The following is a 22,432-nucleotide window of genomic DNA, read 5'->3' on the forward strand; positions in this document are numbered from 1 at the left end:
GAGTAGAATTGATTTAAATGGAAAGTCGTGAGCTGAAAATGGAACGAGCTAAGGCCTGTTGCTGTCTTCACGGAACTTGGTCCGGACAAGGCATTCGATAACATGTCCAACGCACAGGCCGGAATACTTTCGTGTAAAAGTTGCAGCGGCAAATAAAAAAGCACCGAATGTAGCTATTTGGCTTTCGTGTGAAAATGGCGGTGAAGTCAGCACGATAAAAAGTGCTCACAAGCTAAGGTCAAACTTTATTTCATCGCTTTTTTTAACACGAAAGTTATTTATTCGGGGTACACAAAGATTTCACTGACGTCATATCCGTCGCGGAAATGACGCCAGCACAACGAAGCACGCACCCTGTAAAGGATGCACCCCTGTGCATAGGGTCTTCTGGTGGGGAAGCAACCTTTAGTACTAGAGTACGTTAAACTTAGGGTTGTTCGTTTTCGGGTTTTATATTTTAACACGGAGGTGTTTTATGGCGGGATACACCAAGATTTCACTGACGTCATATCTGTCACGTAAATGACGCTACTACAACGACGCAAGCGGCCTGTAAAGGGTGCACCCCTGCACACGGTCTTCTTGAGGGGAAGCAACCTTTAGTACTAAAGAGTACGTTAAACTTGGGGTTGTTCGTTTTCGGGTTTTATATTTTAACCCAAAAGTGTTTCATGCCGGTATACACCAACATTTCGCTGACGTCATATCCGTCACGGAAATGACGCCAGTACACCTGTGCAGAAGCAAACTGCCAGCAGGACGTCGCTCGCCAAGCACACCCGCAAGACAGCCGCCGACCCGAAAACCATGCTCAGCTGCAGATTTCGCTGCACATTTCACTTTCGTGTTTTACCAATTCCTACGACAAAGGAATCAACCAGTCTTTTTTTTTTTAAGTGCGAATGCACTTCTTAAGCGAGCCTGAATCGTCCGCCGCCGTCGTCCGCATAGCAACAGCTGCGGGTGCGCGCGCTCCTCGTCTTCCTCCTCGTCTTCCCTAGCAACGGGGGGAGATGGGCGCGCGCTACTCTCCTCCTCCTCTCTCCGCTCAGTGACTGCGGGTGTTGGGCGCCTCCTCTCCACTTCGGGCGGGAGAGCTCTCGCTCGCGTAGCGGGCGCTCCGCATTCCGACGCGTGAGGGCGCTCGTGTAGGGTGGTGGGTGGTGGGCAAAACATGGGTGGTCGTGTAGGGTGGTGGGCAAAACATTCGGAACGGCGAGCGGCGCGTATGCAATGAGGCTGCATTAGACTAGCACAGAAGTGGAATTTTACTACGAAGCAGTATGTGCCTCCTCCTCCCCCCCCCCCCCCTCCCCCAACCAGCTTTCATTCCAGTGAAACCGATTTACTCAGCGCCGCTCCGGGGCTCCTCCTCGCCACCGCGCACCCCTCTTCCACAAAGGTTATTTCCCTCGCCACCACCGATGCCTCTTTCATAGATTGCGCAATCGGCTGAGAGCGGCCGTAGCGCCGTTGGCGCCGTTATGTTTGCGGAGAATCAACAGCAGAGCGGATGGGTGTAAAAACGCCCGAACGCCGCCGCCGCCGCGAAGGGTGGAGGCGCGGCCTGGCGCGGCGTCCACCAGCTGCGGGCCCCTGCCGGTTGAAAGCAACTTGAACGCCGGCATGAGCACATAATTCTTCTTTAGCTTGAAAGCCATTTCATTTCGAGTGACATTGTCGTGTAGGCAGAGGTTTAGAAGTTGTAAATCTTACCCATTTTTTTTAATATTCGATTTTTTCCGCAAAAGAAGTCTTTTGTAGCTGAAATTGAGCTGAGTGAGTTACCAAAGCAATTGAAGTTTTCTATTGTCTTCATGAACTCTTTTTTTAAAAAATCGGAATACGTTCCCAAGTCAAAGGCCACAACCTGAACTCCACCTTTAGACAGCTAGAGCCATGGTGGCATTGGGATGCATGTTTGGCTCGCATTCCACAGAACCTAGGTTTAATTTCCATCCATTGCCGATTTTACCTAATTTTCTTTTCAACTCGATTACTTCCCTGTTACCTCTGCACCATCAGCCATGGTTACATGGGTTTAAGAGCTGTTTTTCTGCTACATTCCAGTGTTTTCACTGAATGGCTTATTCAATACTACCGCTTTCACATCAATAAGCCACTAACCGGGTTTGGGATGAATGGTTGACTAGGGCTTAACGCGCCGATGCAACGCAGGCAATGAGGCACGCCATCATGGAGGGCTCCGGATTTATTTTGACCAGGGATTAAAAACCAGCCAAGAAGACGGAGACACAAGGAAAGAAACAGACAGGACGATGCTGGACTAACAAGAACCTCCCTCAACCACAAGCTGCGCATGGGCAGAACTCAACAAGTGATACTTATCGCTTCGTACATGACTAAAGATAAAGTTCGCGACAATGCATAAAATCTAACAACACGCAAACAAGAAAGTATCACAGATTACCCGCACTGTGGGTAATTAGGGAGCACTGTGCTTCTCTTAACTCTTCATACGGTGCCCATTTGCCAACCTATTGTCGCGATTGTTGCGATAGTCGCTGCACACCCATGTTTGATAAAACTGCAATCTTAGGACGTGGCCACGTGGCCGGACCAAGTATGAGCATGAAATTTTAGAGGCTTTCTATACAGTATAGCCCACTTATAGCGAACCCGGTTTTAACGATATAGCGGCTATAGCGAACAAACCTTCGTTTCCCGTTACCATTCGTATACATAGATTTTCTGTCCAGATATAGCGAAAAAGCGGGTATAACGAAGTGATTTCGGTTTCCCGTTGTGTTCGTTATAAGCGGGCTCGCCTGTAATAGGACTGCGGGAGAGCAGCGCTGCATAAGCGTTGCATCTTTGAGCCTTTCTGACAAGTAATTTTCTTTTCTTGGTGGGTAATCTGTGATACTTTGTTTGCATGTTGTTCGATTTTATGCATTGTCGCGAACTTTATCTTTGGTCATGCACGAAGAGATAAGTATCACTTGTTGAGTTCTGCCCATGCGCAGCTTGTGGTTGGGGGAGGTTCTTGTTTTCTTCATAATTAATTTGTTAGTCCAGCATCGTCCTTTCTGTTTCTTTCCTTGTGTCTCCGTCTTCTTGGCTGGTTTTTAATCCCCAAATCATGAACCAAGAAGCCCAGTTTTCCACGTTGCTTATTTTGACCACCTGGGGATGTTTAATGTGCGCCGAAATCTCGTACGCACGCCATTTTTGCTTTCCACCTCCATCATAAAAACGGTCGTTGCGGCCGGGAATCAAACCCGCGACCTCGTGCTCAGCAGCGCAACGCCTTAGCCACTAAGGGGTTCGGGATGAACTGGAGTGCAGTGATGGAGGTCATTTTCTTGCATCTCTACAAAACAGCATTGCGTGTGTGCAACACTTCAAAGCCACTTCAGCTCTGCTTAAAAAAGTGCTTCTTCAAAAAGGAATGCTGCAAACAATGGTTGGCTAGAAACATTTTTTTAATGTCTTCTCTTACAAAGACCACTTTCCTTTCACGATCTGAAAGACCGCACCACTTCGAAACGCCGGACAAAAAATAAACGGGCTCTGGGGAAAACACGTGATAATACCTCTGATTTAGACACAGAACATACCCTTGCCACAATCAGCCCGTTCAGTAAACGAAAAGCTGTCTTGGATAAAGAACGTTCAGACAGTTGCGATTACTTTGTTAGTAACAGCGCATTCCCCCCGATTCCAAAGGACAATTTAAGGTAGTCACTTTTTTTTCAGTTTCACAGCATCACAAACGTCACGGCATTATCATATTGCAGGTGGAAACTGAAGCTCCAACTGCATCTTGTATTGAAAAAAAAAGTGTCAGCCGACAGCTGGGGTCAAAGCCAGCACTAACGACCAGCGTTTCTCCAACGAGGCATTGACTCTACTAGGGAAATCAGAAAACGAAGACGAGAGCTCAAAACACAAGCATCCAAGAATGCGGAGCTCAAAGTGTGTTTTCTTGAGCAGCGCAAAATGACAAGATGTGTATCTAATCACAAACACAAGAAACGAAACTATGGAAGTGTCACTTCAGCGGAAATAGGGATTCTGTGGCTCCTGGAAGGAACCCACGGAACATCTCATGTTGCAGTAGGGAACCTGTGTGCTTTAAAGGTTTCACGCACCCATTTCCTCACTCCCTCCAACTTGTACATAGAAATTCCAAAAATACCGTATATTTTCTGTTATTCGTCCCTCTGCCACATTCTGCAACACCCCAAAAGGAGTTTCGGATTACACCTGACCATACTGTGTAAAGCAAGAACGCCTGGTAAGAGTCGGAAAGGAATTTAGGTTTACGCCAAACTATACCATGGGAAGCAAGAACGCTGGAAAGAGTCGGAAAGGAGTTTTGGATTATGCCAAACTATACCGTGTGAAGCAAGAACCCCTGGAAAGAGTCAGAAAGGAATTTCTGATTACACCAAGCTGAGCGAAGCAGAGCAACAATACTCTAAAAGGGAGTTTTAAATTACACCGAGGAGAAAAATGACAAAACCAAGCTGCTGCAAAGCGAAAACAACACACACAACCATGACTTCCTACGACAAAAGAGTGTGCAACACTTACACATTCAGAAAAATAGAGCAAGACAAGCTCACTGCACAACAGAAAAAAATTAGAAATATCTGCTCTAAGGCAGCACACACAGGTTCTGCTTCAACAGAAGACATAATCACACAACATCCCTACATTCTCACCCAAAAAACTTGCTACAGAACCCCACAAGTGGCAAAAGGCACCCCACAAACCCTGCAGACTTTCAAATAAAAGCTTTTCCAAGCCGTACCTCAAAACAAATTGGTGATTAACACCTTCCACACACATAGCATCCGGCAAACTTCCAAAGTGAGAAGCTCCGGCACTGCACCATCACTTCGCAGCATTGTGAACTGCCACGCCTTCAACCGCGATCACCATGCTTCTTTTGTGGGACTAGTTAAATACTAGATTTTGTTCTAATGAAGACCGAAAACAGGACTTGATCCCCTAATAAAGTTACAGAAAAATAAACCTCACGAGAGCTTGACTGGTTTAGGCCACGGACAACTAGGTACACAACATACGTAGGGTGTAAAAATATAGCAGTTTCCCCGATGTTCCAACCTAACCCCATCCTAACATGACAATTATGGCCTCCCATCTACCTGCAACCCTTTCAATGCTCTCCATTCACAGCCAAATTTAACTGCTCTTCCTGAACCGCTGCATTCCTCTGAGGGCAAAAGCACAGGATGCAAAACACTGGGTGTAAGTGGAACTCTCAACTTCATACATAAATTCCTAGGCCATCATTCGCTCGCCATTTGTATTGTAGAACGAGCTGAAAAATATAAGGTGGCAAAGATGATGCACAGAAAGCCAGAAATGTACAGCAGACGGCCACAGAACAAAACATGGCCACATTGGTATTTGGCTATATTGAGCAGCAAAACGGGAGGGGAAATTGATTACCTAGGAACAGAGAATATGGAAAAGGGCCAGTGAACAGCTCGAGCAATGAATCCGAAACACATCCCTGGCTGAAGTGCGGGGTGCAACGTGTCTGCAGCTACTGTAAGGTTAAGGCCATTCATTTCCGTTCACCACACAAGCTTATTACCAGATGGTGCGATTCCCTAGCACCCGGAGCACTGCACACGTAAAACGCTGACATGTCATTTTTCCCCGATATTAGCACAACGAGCTAATAGTTTTTTTTTTTTCAGCGAAATGCATGCAAGATGGAGATTATTCCACAGAAGTGCTGCCTGCTGCTAGAACGTAATTCAGCACCTAAATGCGGCACGTTGAATCTGCCGAAAGAAAGTATTGAAAAGCGAAGGGAACAGGGGGTGGCCTTGGGGCATCACCGCCACATACGTTTACTAAATTGAAAAAATGAATTCTTTCTTTATTTACCTGAAGTGTTGCACCCAACAAGGATTACACCAGTAAGAGGCTTGCAAATGAACTGTTCACCATTCAGTACTCAAATAATCGATAGGGTCTCAGTATCGATTGGTGGAGATTAAGTTTATGCGCGAAACCCGCATTTACATTTCTGTTACTCTTGAAGTAAAACGATTTACTGAACGAAAAAATATTGCCTTGAGTATTCCCGCGAAGTGCAAACTGCATGCAACAGATGTTACCAGGAAAGGAGTTGCATGGATAACAGACCCCTCTTATCAGGCAAAAAAATTTACACACAAAAATGCAACTGGCCGGTGGACAGGTTTATCGTATTTATCGCTTTCTGTTTCAACAACAGCGCCAGCACAGTGGACAATATTTTTCAATTTCATTGCCTCGACACGAACGAGTGAACACAAGACGTACCAATGTGGTTCTGCAACTCCAGCAGACCAAGGAAAGGTAAACAGCAAAATTACATAGAACTCGCAGAAATAATAGCTTTAATTGAGACATGCAAAGATCGAGCTGAGAAAAAAAATGTTGGCTCCCTGGAAAATGAACCGGGTGGAAGCAACACTGATGCTGTAATAACAAAGCTTGCATAAAACCACAAAGCATGCATAAATCTTCAATTTTTGTCACGATCCATTTTGACTCGGTAACGCATTCAATGCTGTTCAAATCGATGCGAAAACCTATCAAGACAACAACATCAAAAAGGATGCAAACTAACAATTCAGTCAGAGATGAAAAACAAGCTGTCCTCTCCTTACAAGCCAAACAGCCCTCATTTGCTTCACCTCTCCACATTTCTCGCTTCCAAACTTTCACCAAAAAAAAGCTTCAGCAAAAAGCATTCGCACACCACCGCGCCCGAAAAACCGCAATTAGCAAATTACAAAAAGGCAAAGCGACACGCATTCAACTCAACGAGAAAATGCTCGTAAAAGTTTGCCACTTTCTTTTTCGATTTCATTTTCTTCATTGTTTCACATAGAAACCAGCGCGGAAAAAAACAGCAGAAACTCCTCAAGGTACGTTTCAGATGAAACGCTTACAGACGACGCATCGTAGCGAAAGAAAAAAAAAAGTCTTCTCGCACCTTCCTTCACACCACCAGAAGAGTTTAAAAAGTCTGGAGAGGTGTGAGTGACAATAAAACGTGTAAATGGCAAAAAAGAAACGTCCTCTTCAGGCTCAGGCTTGGACTTCGGCTTCGACTGGGGCTGCAGAACTGAGTGTACCGGCGACAGCGTCCACCACATCTGCGTTGGCGGCCGTCTTGTCTTCGGCTTCGTCTTGCAAGTCCATGTCGGCCATTGCTTCCGTGGGTCCATCCACCTCTTCTTCGACCAGTGTTTCAGCTGCCGGATTGGCTTCGGCTCCATTTCTGCTGGCAAATCCGTTGGTGCCGTCAGGTCCGCGAGGCTGGCGGATGATGATGATACGTGGGCCGGAGTCTTCAGTGGAGAGGGTTCGCAGCCGGCTCACGAGCCGCTCTGGACGCTGCGTGGGCTGTTGCTCACTGCAAGTATCAAAGCCAAAGCCGTAGCCATTAGTATCCAAGGGAGGTTAATCCACAATAATGGCTTGGAAATGCCTCAAGGCAGTTTTGTTTCAACATGTGCTTACGAGTTCAGTGAAGCCTGAGACCCAAGCAGAATTCACCCTAGCATTTCTTTCATTAAATGCGAAAAAAAGCCAAATAAACTGACATTGCAAAAAAAATTTAATTGAATTTGAAAGAAATGAAAGGTGACGAGGCAGACGCCCACCCCAGCTGCTTCTACTACCACGTACCAATTCGTGCCAAAACACCTTTACGCACCCACCCACAAAGTATGGAGACATGCGGAAGCACCACTGACCCGACTTTGACGACGCTGCAGGCGGCATACTTCTTGGTGCGCTGGTTGTACACAACAACAAACTCGACCCGGTCGCCGACTTGCAGGTGGTTGCCGGACTTGACCTCCGAGGTGTGGAAGAACAGCTTGCGCCCTTCCTCCGCCTCGTGGGACAGGAAGCCAAACTGGCCCTTGATCGCCTCCACCGTGGCCTGTGGGCAAGAGGGACGCACGGCGGTTGGTGCGAAGCAGCAGTGACAAAAGAGAGTTCCGCAGGGTAGATGACATTCAGGGACCGACTACGTAGCGCTTGGTTTCACTCTTATTTCTGCTTTGAATCCTATTTGACTCCCAGCAGAACTCGGCATTAGAACAGCTTCAGGTTGCTCCCATGCAGAATAACCCGATTCACGGGTGCTTGAAAGCAGAGTAGATGACATTCAGAGACAGACTATCAGAGACAGGAGCACCGACAAGTGGGCAAGTTGGTATGGAGACATGCTAAATAAAAGCGCAGAAAAACGCGGGACAAAGAGAAGAACTACACAGCGCTCGTCCTGTGTAGTTCTTTTTTTAGTCCCGCGGTTTTCTGCACTTTTATTTAGCATATCAGAGACAGACTACGTAGTTCTCGGGTTCACTCGATTTCTGCTGACTCCCATTTGACTCCTATTTAACTCTCAGCAGAACTTGGCATCACAAAAGCGCCAGGGTGCTCCCAAGCAGAATAACCCGATTCACGGGTGCTTGAACGCAGGGTAAATGACATTCAGAGACCGCCCACGTAAGATCTTAGGTTCATTTGATTTCTGCTTTGACCCCTATTTGACTCCCAGTCGACTCCCAACAGAACAGTGCATCAGAATACCGTCGGGTTGCTCCTACGCAGAATAACCCGATTCACGGGCACTTGAAACCCATAGCACATCAATGCCAAATGCTTGCACCTCCTCATAAGCGCGCAACATCTCATCAGCTTTGTGGACAAAACGACATTCAGAGAACGACTATGTAAGCTCTTGGGTTCATTCAATTTCTGCTTTGAGCCCTATTTGACTCCCATTCGACTCGCAGCAGAACTCTGCATCAGAATGGGAGAAATGAAGTACAGAGAGAGCCTATTTAAGATCTTGGGTTAATTTGATTAGTGCTGCGATTCCCGTCTAACTCCCCGTGCAATTCAGCACCAGACTACTATCAGTTGCTTCCACGCAGTATCACCCCATTTTAAGGTGCTTGAAAGCCACAGCACACCTATGCCAAATGTTTGTGCTGCCTCATGAAAACCGAACACATCATCAACGCACCAATCACTTCGCAGTTAAAAAGAGTTTTGATGCAGCTATTAACGCAAGCTGGAAATTTCCCCAGGAGTTTGTACACATGCGACAAAGCCGCACAACCAAACAAAAATGTAAGTTGACGAAATGCGTGCTAGGTCTTTGTAGGTTCATTTTTTATGCGACAGTGCAGTTGCCAAATTAGTTATTTCTACCTTTCTTCCCCCGATGCGAGTAAGATAAGTGAGCTGAACCAAAACTGCTTTGAAGTATTAGTGCAAACTGAGTGGGTTTTTCCAGCAGTCTTGGTGACATGCGCCAATGATTTGTGGTGCCTCTTGCCACGTTGCCAGGAAATAATGCCAACTGAATGTCTATAACCTCTCAACAGAAAAAAAATCTGCCATGGTTGAATGCGGTTAAACCAAGTTTGTCAAGCGAGAGCTCGGTTTTCGCAGCACGAGTGCACAGCAAAAGCGCAAACGATTGCACCACGAAACAAAACACAAGGCGGTACTCGGCACAGCCGGCGTGAATGCGCAGTGAACGTGGATGCAGCCAGTGCCTCCCTGTATATTTCTCTGATAGCACGTACCCTCACTCTTTCCCTCCCTCCCTCTCCATGGAATGAACGAGCAGTTAGGCACTTTGACTCTGCGGAATCGCACGAGGCACTCGCTTGGCCTTGGCTGAGCTCTAAGTTCACACTGACGCTACGAAGAACGAGCCATTTTACGCGTTTGTACCTAAAGTAATAGAGCTTTCACTCTACACGCCATGCAGAGCGCCGCTTTCCAATGAGTACAGAACTGGACCGAGCGCGGCTACCCACCTGGACGCGCGCTCGCACGGCGACGACGTTGACGGCACGCTCCACGCCCGAGCCAGTGACGGCCACCTGGAACTGCACGACATCGTTCTTCTGGAGCAGCTCGTGCTTGTCCGAGAGGCTCGTGATGCCGAACGGGTAGGCCGGGCCGGGTTCAGCATTCTCCCCTGCGCAACAACGTCAGCCGCACAAAAGTTTGCCACAGGGCTCATTGCAGCCCCGGCACACAAAATTCTCTGTCTAAATACGTCATCCGCCATGGTTAAACTCCAATGGTTCCCAGCTTACACGGGAATAGGAGGGCTCACACCGACGGGTATGATTTAAGCACTACCCTCTATGGAACCAGGTCAACTGGGGACAGTCTCCCGACCTTCAGCGAGGGTCGCACAGCATTACCGCCTCTTCCGCCACAAGCTTCCCCCTGCCCACTCACCCTCACTCTGGAAGAGGCCTGATGCGGTAAAAGGTTTTTTTGAATGATTGATTGATTGGTCGTATTGCCGCGAACCATGCATTGGGTTTATTCATGTTTTGTTTTTGCCGACTGGCTGCGCCAAGCTCTGTTATCTCTGCTATCTGTGTGCCAAGGGAAGCACGTGTTCCATTCTTCATTTCTATGCCGCACGTGTGATCTCTTTTGATAGGGAGAGTGCTTCAAACTAACGTCAACAGCCTAGAATAATCTTATTTAATCTACAGTGTTCTGGATGTACTTCGACTGTTCGACCAACACTCGCGCCCAAAGCGGCGGAGCAGACGCCGCCGTGGCATTCAAATCGTCGCCGCTCGCTCGCCTTTGCACGTCACTTTGTTGACTGCTGCTTTGCCGCCTGTGTATTCTTTGAGTTGTTAGGGGAGCACAAGTTCGCTCCAATAAACTCGTCTTCCTTGAAGACAACTGCGTCGTCTTTGGCTTCGTGACAGTATGTTTTAACGCGCCAACGCAATGCAGGCAATGAGGCGCGCCATAGTGGATGGTTCCGCATCAATTTTGACCCCCTGATGATCTTTAACGTGTGCCAATATCTCTACACACGGGCGTTTTTGCTGTTCGCCTCCATGGGCCACAGTCCAACACTAAGTGTGGGCTCGTGCAGAGGGCCCATCTCCTCCCATTAATTCCAGGCTGCTCGGACCCCCAGCTCCCAAAAGAGCTTGCGACTCGAGCGGCTGAAGTCGTCACGACCCTCAAGGCCGGGCCCACAACATCCCGATCCTTTCAGCCAAATAACGTTATCTGTCTTTCTCTCTCTCATTTTCCCTGCTGCTGCATGTCAGTATGTATTAGACACCACCTGGACATCTAAGAGATCGCTACTAGACTATTTGCTAACCGCCAACCTTGTTTCCGGTCATTAAGGATAACAGAGCGGATCCCTAGAGAAGGCAAGCGTTGCAGTGGGCGGCAGAAAGTTAGATGGGCAGATGAGATCGAGAAGTTTGCGGGGACAAATTGGTTGCAGTTAGCACAGGACCGGGCTAATTGGAGATTATTGGGAGAAGCCTTTGCCCTGCAGTGGGCGTAGATAGGCTGGTGACGATGATGATGATGAGCCTTGTTCCCTTCTCCCCGTCACCACAAATGCGAGAGAGCCTCCTCACCCGAGATGGTCAGGCGGATGAGTCCCGCGTACTCCTCCTGGTCCGGGTTGAAGCAGCGGACCGGTCGCTCGACCGTGCCGTTGTGCACCTCGGGCTGCACGGTCTCCGCGTGGTCAGTCAGGGTGCCGGCGGGGAGCTTGCGCACGCACTCGGCACTGCGCTTGCTGCCCTTCATCACCATGCCGTACTCCACCTCCTGCCCGGGCTCTAGGGTCTGCGGGTTCCCTTCAAACACGCTGAGAAAGAAAACGAGGGGGAGAGAAGTTCGCACGAACTCCCAAGCGAAAATTCTCACATAAATGCGCAAGCTGCTTCGTCCCAAGTTCTATAAAAACTCGTCTGGCGAGAAAATAACATTGTCAGAACAAACTGACACTCACCATTTGTTTTTACCTGTCATTCTTATTTTTTGGTGAGCGCCAGTTTCTTCCGGCAAAGCTGCTCTGCTACACACGATTTTATCGAGAGCACTGCCGTTTTACTGCAGTGGCGCTACCCAGCCCCTTTCTTTTATTTTGACCCCCTCACGGCCCCTTCCGAAACATTTCTATGGGCATGTGTACCTGTTTATAATTTGATTGTGAGGTTTAACGCGCCCATGCTACACAGGTGATGAGGTGCGCTGTAGTCGAGGGCGCCGAATTAATTTCGACCACCTGGGGATCTCTAACGTGCACCGAAATCTAGACACACGGGCATTTTCGCTTTTCGCCTCCACCAGAAAAGAAGCCACTGTGGCCGGGAATCGAACCCGCATCCTTGGGCTCAGCAGCACGCCTTAGCCCCTGAAACAGGTACTTGTTTATTGTGCTCCAGATAATATAAAATTTGCGCATGCACACGCATTATTCGCCGGCACTGCAAACGAAAGAAAAAGAAAGCGTTCTCGAAGGAAGCACAAAATTACGACGGATACACGACACAAAGCGCCTTGTGTCACGTCTCTCAATCCGCTGTCTCCATCGTAATTTCTTCTTCTAAAAGCATGCTGTATCAATTTTTCCAGGCTACCACCCTTGCAAGAAAGCATTCCACTGATGAACGGTGATTTGGAGCAATTTTTGTATCAGCAAATTATTAATTTTGGAGCAATTTGGAGCAACTAAACATCAACTGCTAGATGTGTCCAAAGCATCTCTCAACACTAAAAATTGACCAGTATCGTCCAGTAATTGATGTGGAGGTCGTCATGGAATGTGCTTCAAGGTGCTCTTCCCACATGCGATCACAAATGGACGGCACAGCTCAAGAATAATGGTCTTCTTGTCCCTGCTAGGGGAAGTCTTTTTTTCAAGGAGTCACTGAAAACGCTTCATAGTTGGCAGGCTCAAACATGCATTAAAAATAGCTTTCCCAGTCAGCTCTCCCAATAGCCCAAGAATAGCGAAATAGCCAATAAAGAAAAGTTCTACAACCACAAGAAAAAGTAGCCATATTTGGCTCTTTATAGCCCGACCTGTCATTCCTGGGGCAATGGGATTTTTTTTTCCCACTTATTTCGAAACAGTCGCTAGAAGACGCCAGAAGTTTGATGCAATTAAATCCCCTAAGTATCCACGCAATAGCAAAAATGCAACAAAACATAATTTGCAAGGTATTTAGTTTCTTTCTGGTGTGGATAAAAGACAACATGCAACACGATAATGAATATTGAAAGGCTTTGAGAAACCTGCCTAGCAAAAAAACTACGCGCCTCTTTTCTAGTTTATTAATTGTTGAGGCAAGCCCTCGTGTTTTACTTTTTCATTTTATTAGATACAGCCGCTTGCTATCAGTCCTCGTGCGCATTTCCAAGCTAGCTGGAAATGTGCACGAGAAATGCGCATGGAGCACTTTTGCATGCGATTCGTGCGCGTCGGCGTTGCGCGTGCGATTTTTTCACGCCCGCACGCGGCAGTTTCTACCACGCTCAGAAAATGACGCGCATCGCGCGCGGCAGTGGGAGGAGCCTGGTGACTTGCGCCAATGGGGAGGCGCGTGCCTCATGGCGGCGGTTTTTGAAGCGCTCGAGACAGCCCCGTCACGGCCGGCTAGCTCCGTCGGCGGTTTTTAGGCTTACCACCCCGGCAGGTATTGCATGGACGTTTTCACTAGTGACGCGGATGATGTTTTATAGTACCGATTTCGCCCACATTATAAGCTCCTTTACCACACAAGCAACTTCGTGCGCGCCTTGAGCGGTTTTTTAGAGAGCGCTTAAAAGTGGTCGCTCGAGCTCCCCACACCACTTTGCGGCCGAAGCGCCGCCGCCATGTTGCCACGCCGCGCGCAGCGTGCAGGTGCTTACGCGGCGCGTTTTCGCAAGCAGAAAACGCTCCATGAGGTTCGTGCTTTAGAGAAACTGGCTGCTTTTCACGGCCCACTTCACTTGCGGCGGTCCCCTCCGCGAGCCCAACAAGCGAAGCGAGAGCTTGCAGCCGACCGCGTCACGCATGCCACGAAACGGCGCTCCCGCTGGCTCTCGGAGCGGAGAGGGCCGGCAATAAACGCCACCTAAAACTACCTATTGTTTATAGCAGGAATTATTGGAAACTACAACAAGAAGGAAAGTTTTTAACTGCGGTACGCCAGTGCTGCAATGACTTGCTAGACGAAAACACTGTATCGGCGGTACAGTGACGGCGCCAACCAAACTCACCGCGGAAAACACGATTACGGGTGCGAGGGAGTTCAAGTTATCAACCGGATTTAGTTATAGTACATGTCTAGAGATCACTGCGAAGTAGTGCTTGTAACAGGCTGCACGCGATTGGCACGACACAAATTTTGGCGCACTTTTGGCGCACTTGCTTGCAAAATCGTGGTTTTTTTATCAGGATGGCGCAGGATACCTCATTTGGCGCAAATTGACGCATTTGGCGCAGGAGTGGCAGCACTGTATAAGTTTACTGACAGCTTTTAGAAACAGTATTCTTTGGTTTGTTACGGAATTTTCCTGTCTAGGGACGCGCTACTGCAGTCGAGGCTACTCATTCGGCCGTCAACTGAGGTGTAACTGAGGTCCGGGACCTCAGTTAGCCGGTAAATGTCATTCGCCTTGAATGTCATTCGGTATTCTCGTGTAGCGCCGAATTAATGACATTTAGAGTGAATGACATTTGCTGTAAATGTCATCAGATCTGCCGTGTGACAGGGGTATAACATTGTATTACGCTGCCAATGATGTGGAAATATACGAGGCTATTTTTCTTGCCCTACCGTGGTGTGTTGGGGCAGACTTCGCCTCAACGAATTTTCACTTCAACGAAATTTTTCGCACGTCCCGTCAATTTCGTTGTAGTGGGATTCGACTGTATCGCCGTTAATTTCATTCCTACAGAATCTGGCGGCTACAACAGGCGATCACCGAGTGAGAAAAACAGCAGAGACAGCACAGTGCAGTCAGTAATACGGAACAGCAATGCCCAGGTTGTGTGCTCTCCCTCTCACCTGAAATGAAAGAAGACGTCCTGATTGTGCTCCTCGTTCTCGATGAAGCCAAAGCTCTCCTTGAGGGCCGCAATGTAGCCACGGTGCGTGTAGCGGAAGCCGTTGCGTCCGCCACGGCCCTTGCCAGCCTCCCCCTGTGAGCGTCCAGGCAAACAAAACGCGCCGCAATTACCTCCGCGCCCGAACACTTCGTTGCGGCGAATGACCCTCTCATATTTGACGCAACCAACTAAAACACAAACACCACTATCTAACTCGCAGCAACAACAGAAGCTTACAATAGCTCATACCCTCTCTAGCTGTACATTTTATCTGTAATCTGGTCTGCCATACAACCTGGGGCTTCAACCTCCTGGCTTCACATTCAAATTCAAATTTTTGGGTGATTAAAGTGCCGAAGCTACACCTGGGGGCTATACGGTGCACTGTAGTGGAGGGCTGTGGATTAACTTTGACCAACTGGGGATCCTTACTGTGTGCCGAAATCTCAACCGTGGCCGGGATTGAATTTGTGCCCTTGGGCTCAGCAGCACGACGCCACAGCCACTGAAGCCACCGTGTGGCGGGTGCTCAGTTCACATTGCTGGTAGAATTGCTTGCAGCATACCGTATTTACACGATTGTAAGTCGACTCGAATGTAGGTCGACCCCCAAAAATTGCACCCCTCAAAAAAAAAAAAAAAAAAAAAAAAAAAATGCGAGCGCCGCCTAGAAAATCGTGTCACAAAGAGAAGCTTTTCCGTCGACCCACATGGCGGCTCTCCACAAGAGCGGTGCGCTCGCGGTATTTGTTCAAAAAGAAAAGCTTTTGTATAGGCACCCGGAATAACCATGCGCCGTGGGTTGAGCGGGAAAAAACATTCGCTGCGCGATGACAACCTTCGAAGCCACCGGCAGCGGCCACTGCTGCGCGATACCAAAACAAACATGGCGGCTGACGGAAGCGGCCGCGCGCGATTTCTTTTGAGCGACTAACCTCCCACCATTGCGTTCGGAAGTGTACTGAACAATCTGATATGATTTGGGCTACGTTAGCGCCGCGCATTGAATCAAGGGATTTGCTAATACTCATTTTGTTTATTACAGACGAATAAAACGCTTCTTGACGCGTTTTTACACGCGATTCGTGCGCGTCGGCGTTGCGCGGGCGACTTTTTGACGCCCGCGCCAACGATTCCGCGCGCGCGGCAGCTTCTACTGTTTCTAAGTTCTACTGGTTCTACCTCGGTATTAGGCGTGACGAGCGCGGCAGTGGGAGAAGCCTGACGACTTGCCCCAATGGGGAGGCGCGCTCTTCATGCCGGTAGTTTGAAAGCGCTCGGGAGTCGGGACAGCCGGCTGGCGCCGCCGGAGATGTTTAGGCTTACCACGGTGGCGGATATTTGATTGGCGCTTTCCCTAGCGGCGCACATTTCTCCTTTCCTGCTCAAACGCCTTCGCTTGTGCCTTCAGTGATATCTTAAAGAGCGGTTAGAAGCGGTCGCTGAAGCTACGCGCACCTCTTCGCGGCTGGTGACGCCGCCATGTTGCCGCCGCCGATCGCGTAGCGCGCGCGGGTGGCATTCGCGGCAGTGTCAGAACGGCCGTTTTCGCGAGCAGAAAACGCCCCATGCGGTTCACACTTCAGACCATAACCATGAGAAAGAGGGTGCAAAGCTGTCCCCAACTAGTAGCACCCCGATTTCTCGTTTCTCTTGCCGTTACTAGCGATAGACGGTTCGATTTCGATTCTAAGTCGACCCCCCAACATTGGATTGTCAAATTTGAAGAAAAGGGTCGACCTACAATCGTGTAAATACGGTAATTAAGTTTATCTATTAAGGCTAATTAAGGTTACGTTACTTTACTGCCCTGAATTAGGCTGATCAAAAAGCAAACAGATCATTACGAAGATAGTATACTAATAGGTTGCACAAAAGGATAGTTACAGCGGAGCTATCAATATGTCATCACCATAATCAACCTGTCTACGCCCACTGCAGGGAAAAGGCCTCCCCCAAGGATATCCAATTATCCCAGTCCTGTGTTAACTGCGACCAATTTCTCCCCGCGAACTCCTTGGTTTCATCTGCCAACCTAACTTTCTGCCGCCCCCTGCCGCGCTTGCCTCCTCTAGGGATCCACTCTGTTGCCCTTAGTGACCAATGGTTATCTTGCCTTCACATTACATGCCCAGTCCCGTTTCTTCTTCCTAATTTCTACTAATATGTCCTTAAGTTCCCTGACCGAGTTCCCAGGGTCTGAGTTTGTTCCCTGACCCACTCCGCTCTCTTCTTGTCCCTTAACGTTACATCTATCATCTTCTGTTTCATAACTCACTGAGTCGTTCTCAATTTAAGTTGAACCCTCTTAGTGAGCCTCCAAGTTTCTGCCCCGTAGGTGAGTACCGTTAAGATGCAGCTGTCATACACTTTCATCTTAAGGGACAATGCTAGGCTGCCATTCGTTATCTGAGAATGCCGGCCCAATGCACTCCACCCCCTTCTTCCAATTACAGTAATGAGAAAGTATTCTCTTACCCGGCTGTTCCGGTTTCCCTTGGAGTCGTCGCCGTTGACCGCGGCCGAGCCTTCGCCGTTTGAGACTGACCGCCTGGTACGAGGACCATCTTCCCGGTCATCGCCCACGGACCACAGGCGGCGGATGCGGGTAGCCAAAAAGCGGCTGGGAGACGCGGGGTCCTGCACCATACAGACCAAGAAGCTCGTCTCAAGGAAAAACCCCCCTCACGAGCGAAAGAGGAAAGCAAGAGAGTCCCGGCACTAGACTTTTTCGTGCAAGACTGCAGAATCCACTCGCTTCCATCTGCAGCAACAAGCTTTTTAGCACTCAGACTCGTCAGTTTTGTGCACAGCACTGCTCAGCTATTTTTTTTTTTAATACAACAGTCTTTCTTGACCTAACTAAATGCAAAACTTTTGGTCTGCTATTCAAGTCACTCGATTCAACCACCATGGTCAAAAACACCTGAAAGGATACTTGAACACGATAGGTGGGACCATCCAAAACTGGTGCCGTGGAACACCGATAATGCGAATTTCAAGCGACCGCACAAAAGCATCGTATGATCGGGGTACGGGTGAATACCGGCCTAGTAGACGGCCTTGCACGACAGGTGGGCTAAGAATTAATTTAAACTACTGTATTTTGTGTTCTCGCGTAATTTGCGAACCCCTAACTGAAATGTAAAGTTTCTAAAAATAAAGCGGCCTATTTTGTGCCCCCCCCCCCCCCCTCCCCTCTATGGCGTCTGCACTAGCCCGCCAACCATGCACCGCGTGCTACGCGACCCCGTGCCATCCTGCGCTTTGCACGCGCGAGATGAGGCCGACGTGGTCGAGCAAATTAAGAGAGAGGAAAAAGGCAAGAGTGTGAAACTGCCACGGCCAAGCGAAACGAGCGATAGTACGGGGCAGCGATGGAAAAAAGGCAGCAAAGAAAGGAGCGGAGCAACAACGTGGGTTTGAAGTGGAGAGAGAGCGTCGCGAAAGGAAGAAACTTGGATCGAGCGGAGGAGAAAAGCGGGCGTCCTGTCGCCGCCATAACGTAGCGTCGTATAGGGCTCCCGTGCTACCCAGGCGGCGCTGCACGGCAGGAGGCCAAATCAACTTCCCGGTAGTACTAGTACAAAGCTGCGGGCGTCCCAGAGGATCCCGCGTTAACAGAGGCAAAATGGGCTCAGTACTCCCTGTTGTTTTGACATGGTCTCCAGCCCATCCCACAGCACGACCGATCTTTTCCGGCGATCAACCTGGCACGAGGGAAAAAAGTTTTGCGGCGCTAAATACATTTAAGGCGTCGAGGAAACTGCTAGGGCGGTGACGGCACTCTGCCACTCGCAGGTTCACAGATGGTCGTATGAAGTGGAATTTGAAGTGAGAGCTTCTTGGTTAAACTAATACACTTGGTGAATAGGACGTTTCAACAACCGCTGATAAAAAAATAGTAACACAATCGGTGGCGATCGCGCGCAAAAATCAGCCAGGCCAGCAGAACGCGCAGGGTCATCTGCTGCGGTGCACCGTGCTTCCATGCACCTGTGCACTTGTTTGCGTCGCTGTCACGAATTACGTAGTGCAGCGCTAGCTTGCCTTTTGTTAAATCACAGCTCAGTGCAAAATGCCGCGAGCGTCAGAAGCGTGAAATCAGATTTGTAATTCCGAAAGTAGGGGCCGTAGAGCAAAGCGGTCGGGCAAACTGAGTGTCCGTCCTGTTTTCTTGTTTGCACTCACTTTATTTAATTACGCTCTTGCATCATGTATTCCCAGGCAACGTTTTGAAGTGCAGGGCTGAGTTGCATGCAGCCGACACGGCGGAGGGCTGGACGGCAAATTAGGTGAAAGGGGGAGGAGTGCTTTGAAGGCAAAAAGAAAAAAATTCAACGAATTGCCAATAATATTTGACAATAACCTGGCTAAACGTGAAGATGGGGGACAGTGCAACTACAAGTGATAAATTTTCTGTTCTTGTCTCGCTGCCTAAACCCATTTGAGGTCAAAACTGGCATTCAGATACTGACAGGGGGAGGGGTGGGGCTTAGGACGACGTGCTGGGGGCCACATAATGCGCTCTTCCTGTATTATGCAACCCCCCAAATGCTTCCCGTCTCTACTATTCTTGTGCACTGTGACCATTAACTACACTTTAGTGATGGCTTGATTTAGTCACAGCCTGGAACGATATAATGGGTGTTATTAATTAAGCACTCAAATTTTCTCAAACGCTCAAAAATTACTTCACATACCAAGTTCGAGGACTCCAAGATTCCCACTGTCATTTAGTTGCCCCTGTTAAACTTGTTTCTAATAACGTGTGAATGTATTCATCTGGTTGGACCTGCAATTAGATTTTGCCTACGGGTCCGCATTTTTCTGAACTTTCTGGCTCAGTGAACTGAACGAAAAACAACACACAATAAATAGCTCTTGACACGGTGGCACCACGCTGCCCCTACATTTGTTCTTCCCTCAATTATGTCTAAGTGTTACCGTCTAAGTGTTCCATCTAAGTGTCACCCTACACTCGCTGTGACTCCAGTCTCGTCTTGCTTAGCCAAGCCAAGGCAAGCCTATCCTGATATTCACACTATGCCTAATTTCTGATAAGTCGCCAGCTTTACTCCCAAAAAAGCTGAGGAGGTTCTTGAAAGGGAAGCAGCAACAAATGGACTCTTTCAGGCACTTTTTCGGGGTAGCGACTCTCCACAGAAGAAAAGCCTGAAAGAGTCGAGAACATCTTCAGAGTGGATTGGTAGTTGAAGACGTGAGTTATTATATAGTTCAAATTTGCACTAAGAGACCCTTGGACATGTCAAGGTCTTGTACACGCAGCCATTTTTGTGTGCATTTTGACCCCAGCAGAAATACAGTTCCACGGCTGAGAATCCACGAATCCACGCAAATAGAACATAAACCATCTTGTTACTGGAGTAGGTATGACAGACCTTCTCCACGGCAAACCGATTCCAATGTCTTTACAGACAGAGAAAAACTGACAAAAGCAAAGCATGCACCTAAATGCAGCAAGGGACCGGACCAAAAAGAACGTGTGATCATTAGAAAAACATCGCCAACAGGGTCGCTTTCATAGTTATCACAAGACAAAAAGAAAATTAGCAAGTTTCTATGTACAATACAAAGTATTGTACAACACAAAGCTTACATGAGCAACATGCCGAAAAACTTCCTGATCAAAGATAAAATAGTTTCTATGTACAATACAAAGTATAGAATACAAAGTATTGTACAACACAAAGCCCACATGAGCAACATGCCAAAAAACTTCCTAATCAACGATAAAATGTGGCTTGCGACAACAGTTGAAGTGAATATTCTGCATTTGCAGGCTCATCTGTTTTGTTACGCCATTCATGCCAAGTTGCTATGAAAGAAAAATGCACACAAAACTTTGTGGGAAAAAAAAAAACAATTGGAAGATTAGTGCAAGTGAGCTTTGATGTTCCCCAGACAGAAACAAGCATTGGAAGCATTGATGATGCAGAAAATACTTCCGTGAAAAATCCAAAAGCAACGACATGCTGCAACTATCCTAGAATAGCAAGCAAAGTACAGCGATATATATACAGGGTGTTTCAGGTAATCTTAGCCAGAGCTTAGAAATATGCCGATGCACTCTAAGACAACGCAAACAAATGCATGTTGCCCACTTTTGTATGTAGTGTCTCGTATTTTGCTTAATTAGACGATTAGTAACTTTTAATTAGCCAGCTTTTGATTAGTAACTTTTAATTAGCCAGCTTTTGAGCCACTTAAGCTAGAAAAGAAGTCCCAATCAGAAAGTAGCAGAGCGGTTTGCCAAACATCAGAATAAACAGTTGCCATCTTTTTATCTATTAAGTATTAGTGTTTCTCCCCTTATTGAAGATGCCTGCGAAATACAAAAAGCACCACTGACACTTACTAGTTGAAGTAACCCCTTTAACTTCGTTTAAAGGTTTTACTGCATATCATCAACAGCGTTGCAAAGGACAGGCGCTACCTCTAGCCTTAGCGTGAAGGGGTAGCTTATTGCAACCTCACAGCTACCAACAAACGATCAGCTAAGTAGAATTGTTTTGCTGTAGAAGGTTTGTGGCTGAATTTTATTTTCGTTGAAGGAGCGAAAAAAATAGAAAGGGGTGATGCCACTTGAGGGGAACAAAAAATACGACTGTTCCATCGTGCGCTATCCAAATAAACGCAATATAATTCTGCGGCACTTCTCTTTTACAAATACTGAAAGGCTGCATCATGCGGTCAACTGTGCAAAGACATCTCTCACTTTCCTCTGCAGATGCTGCATGGGAGTGCGGGTAATAAGCAGGAGGGGAGGGAAAGGGGGTATACGTGCAAAAATAAGGTACGTACGGCATGCACGCACGGTGAATCGCTAGATTGCAGAACAACCGCGTGCTGTCACGTGCTACAGTCTCGAATCACGTTGTCGTATTGCAAAAGGGCGCGTAATGAGGTCGGCCAACATTCAAAGCCCGACTACGGATACAGGGCAGCCCAAGAAGAGAGGTTTCATGCATGCAGATGGAAAGAACCGATGGAAAGAACCGAGCAAGTTGGCTGGGAGCGGGAAGGAGTTGGTGGCAGCAGTGGCAGCAGCAGCAGTGGCAGCGGTGGCAGTGTGGGGTGCAAGCCTGGCTTACTTGGGCCACCGTGAACTCGACCTCGTCGCTCGGGTGGAGGTTCATGTCGGGGTCGAGCAGCTCGCAGGTCTTGAAGTAGATCTGGCTGTCCCGGTCCTGGCAGCTGATGAAGCCGAAGCTCTCCTTCACGGTCGCCACAACACCCTAGGTGGCCGTGTCGGGTGCGGAGGGGGGAAGAAGAGAGGGGGAGGGCGTGGGCACGCGGACCAGCTTCTTCTGTGGTCTCGCCAGGTCGCTCGCTCTATATTCCTTTTTCTAGCCGTGGGCCCATAGTGTATTATGTAGGCTATCTAAAGGCAATGATGCATCTCTGCCTTGAACAGGGCGCATTCCACGAAAAGCTAGTGCGTGAATCAAACCCGTGAATGCCGTAGCCACAGGAGAACGTCTCGTTTGC

General features: G+C 48.3%; 1 protein-coding gene across 2 annotated transcripts in view; it reads right to left on the reverse strand.

Moving 5' to 3' along the window:
- Positions 1-3,428: 3,428 nt before the first annotated feature.
- Positions 3,429-22,432, reverse strand: part of Unr (cold shock domain-containing Unr) — a 36,069-nt gene continuing 17,065 nt past the window's right edge. Inside the window, exons 9-15 of one of the 2 annotated variants that reach the window (XM_077674676.1) lie at positions 22,036-22,179; positions 17,399-17,560; positions 14,880-15,013; positions 11,451-11,686; positions 9,849-10,012; positions 7,758-7,948; positions 3,429-7,414 (exon numbers count right to left, since the gene is read on the reverse strand). In XM_077674676.1, the coding sequence (XP_077530802.1) occupies positions 7,087-7,414; positions 7,758-7,948; positions 9,849-10,012; positions 11,451-11,686; positions 14,880-15,013; positions 17,399-17,560; positions 22,036-22,179 (1,359 nt within the window). In that variant the 3' untranslated portion in view covers positions 3,429-7,086. The remainder of the gene's footprint in view (positions 7,415-7,757; positions 7,949-9,848; positions 10,013-11,450; positions 11,687-14,879; positions 15,014-17,398; positions 17,561-22,035; positions 22,180-22,432) is intronic. The other variant, XM_077674677.1, reaches the window with a different exon arrangement.

The sequence above is a fragment of the Haemaphysalis longicornis genome, unplaced genomic scaffold, assembly GCF_048455015.1.
Source record: "Haemaphysalis longicornis isolate Haplotype H1 unplaced genomic scaffold, Haemaphysalis longicornis Haplotype H1 scaffold_6, whole genome shotgun sequence".
Classification (NCBI taxonomy): domain Eukaryota; kingdom Metazoa; phylum Arthropoda; class Arachnida; order Ixodida; family Ixodidae; genus Haemaphysalis; species Haemaphysalis longicornis.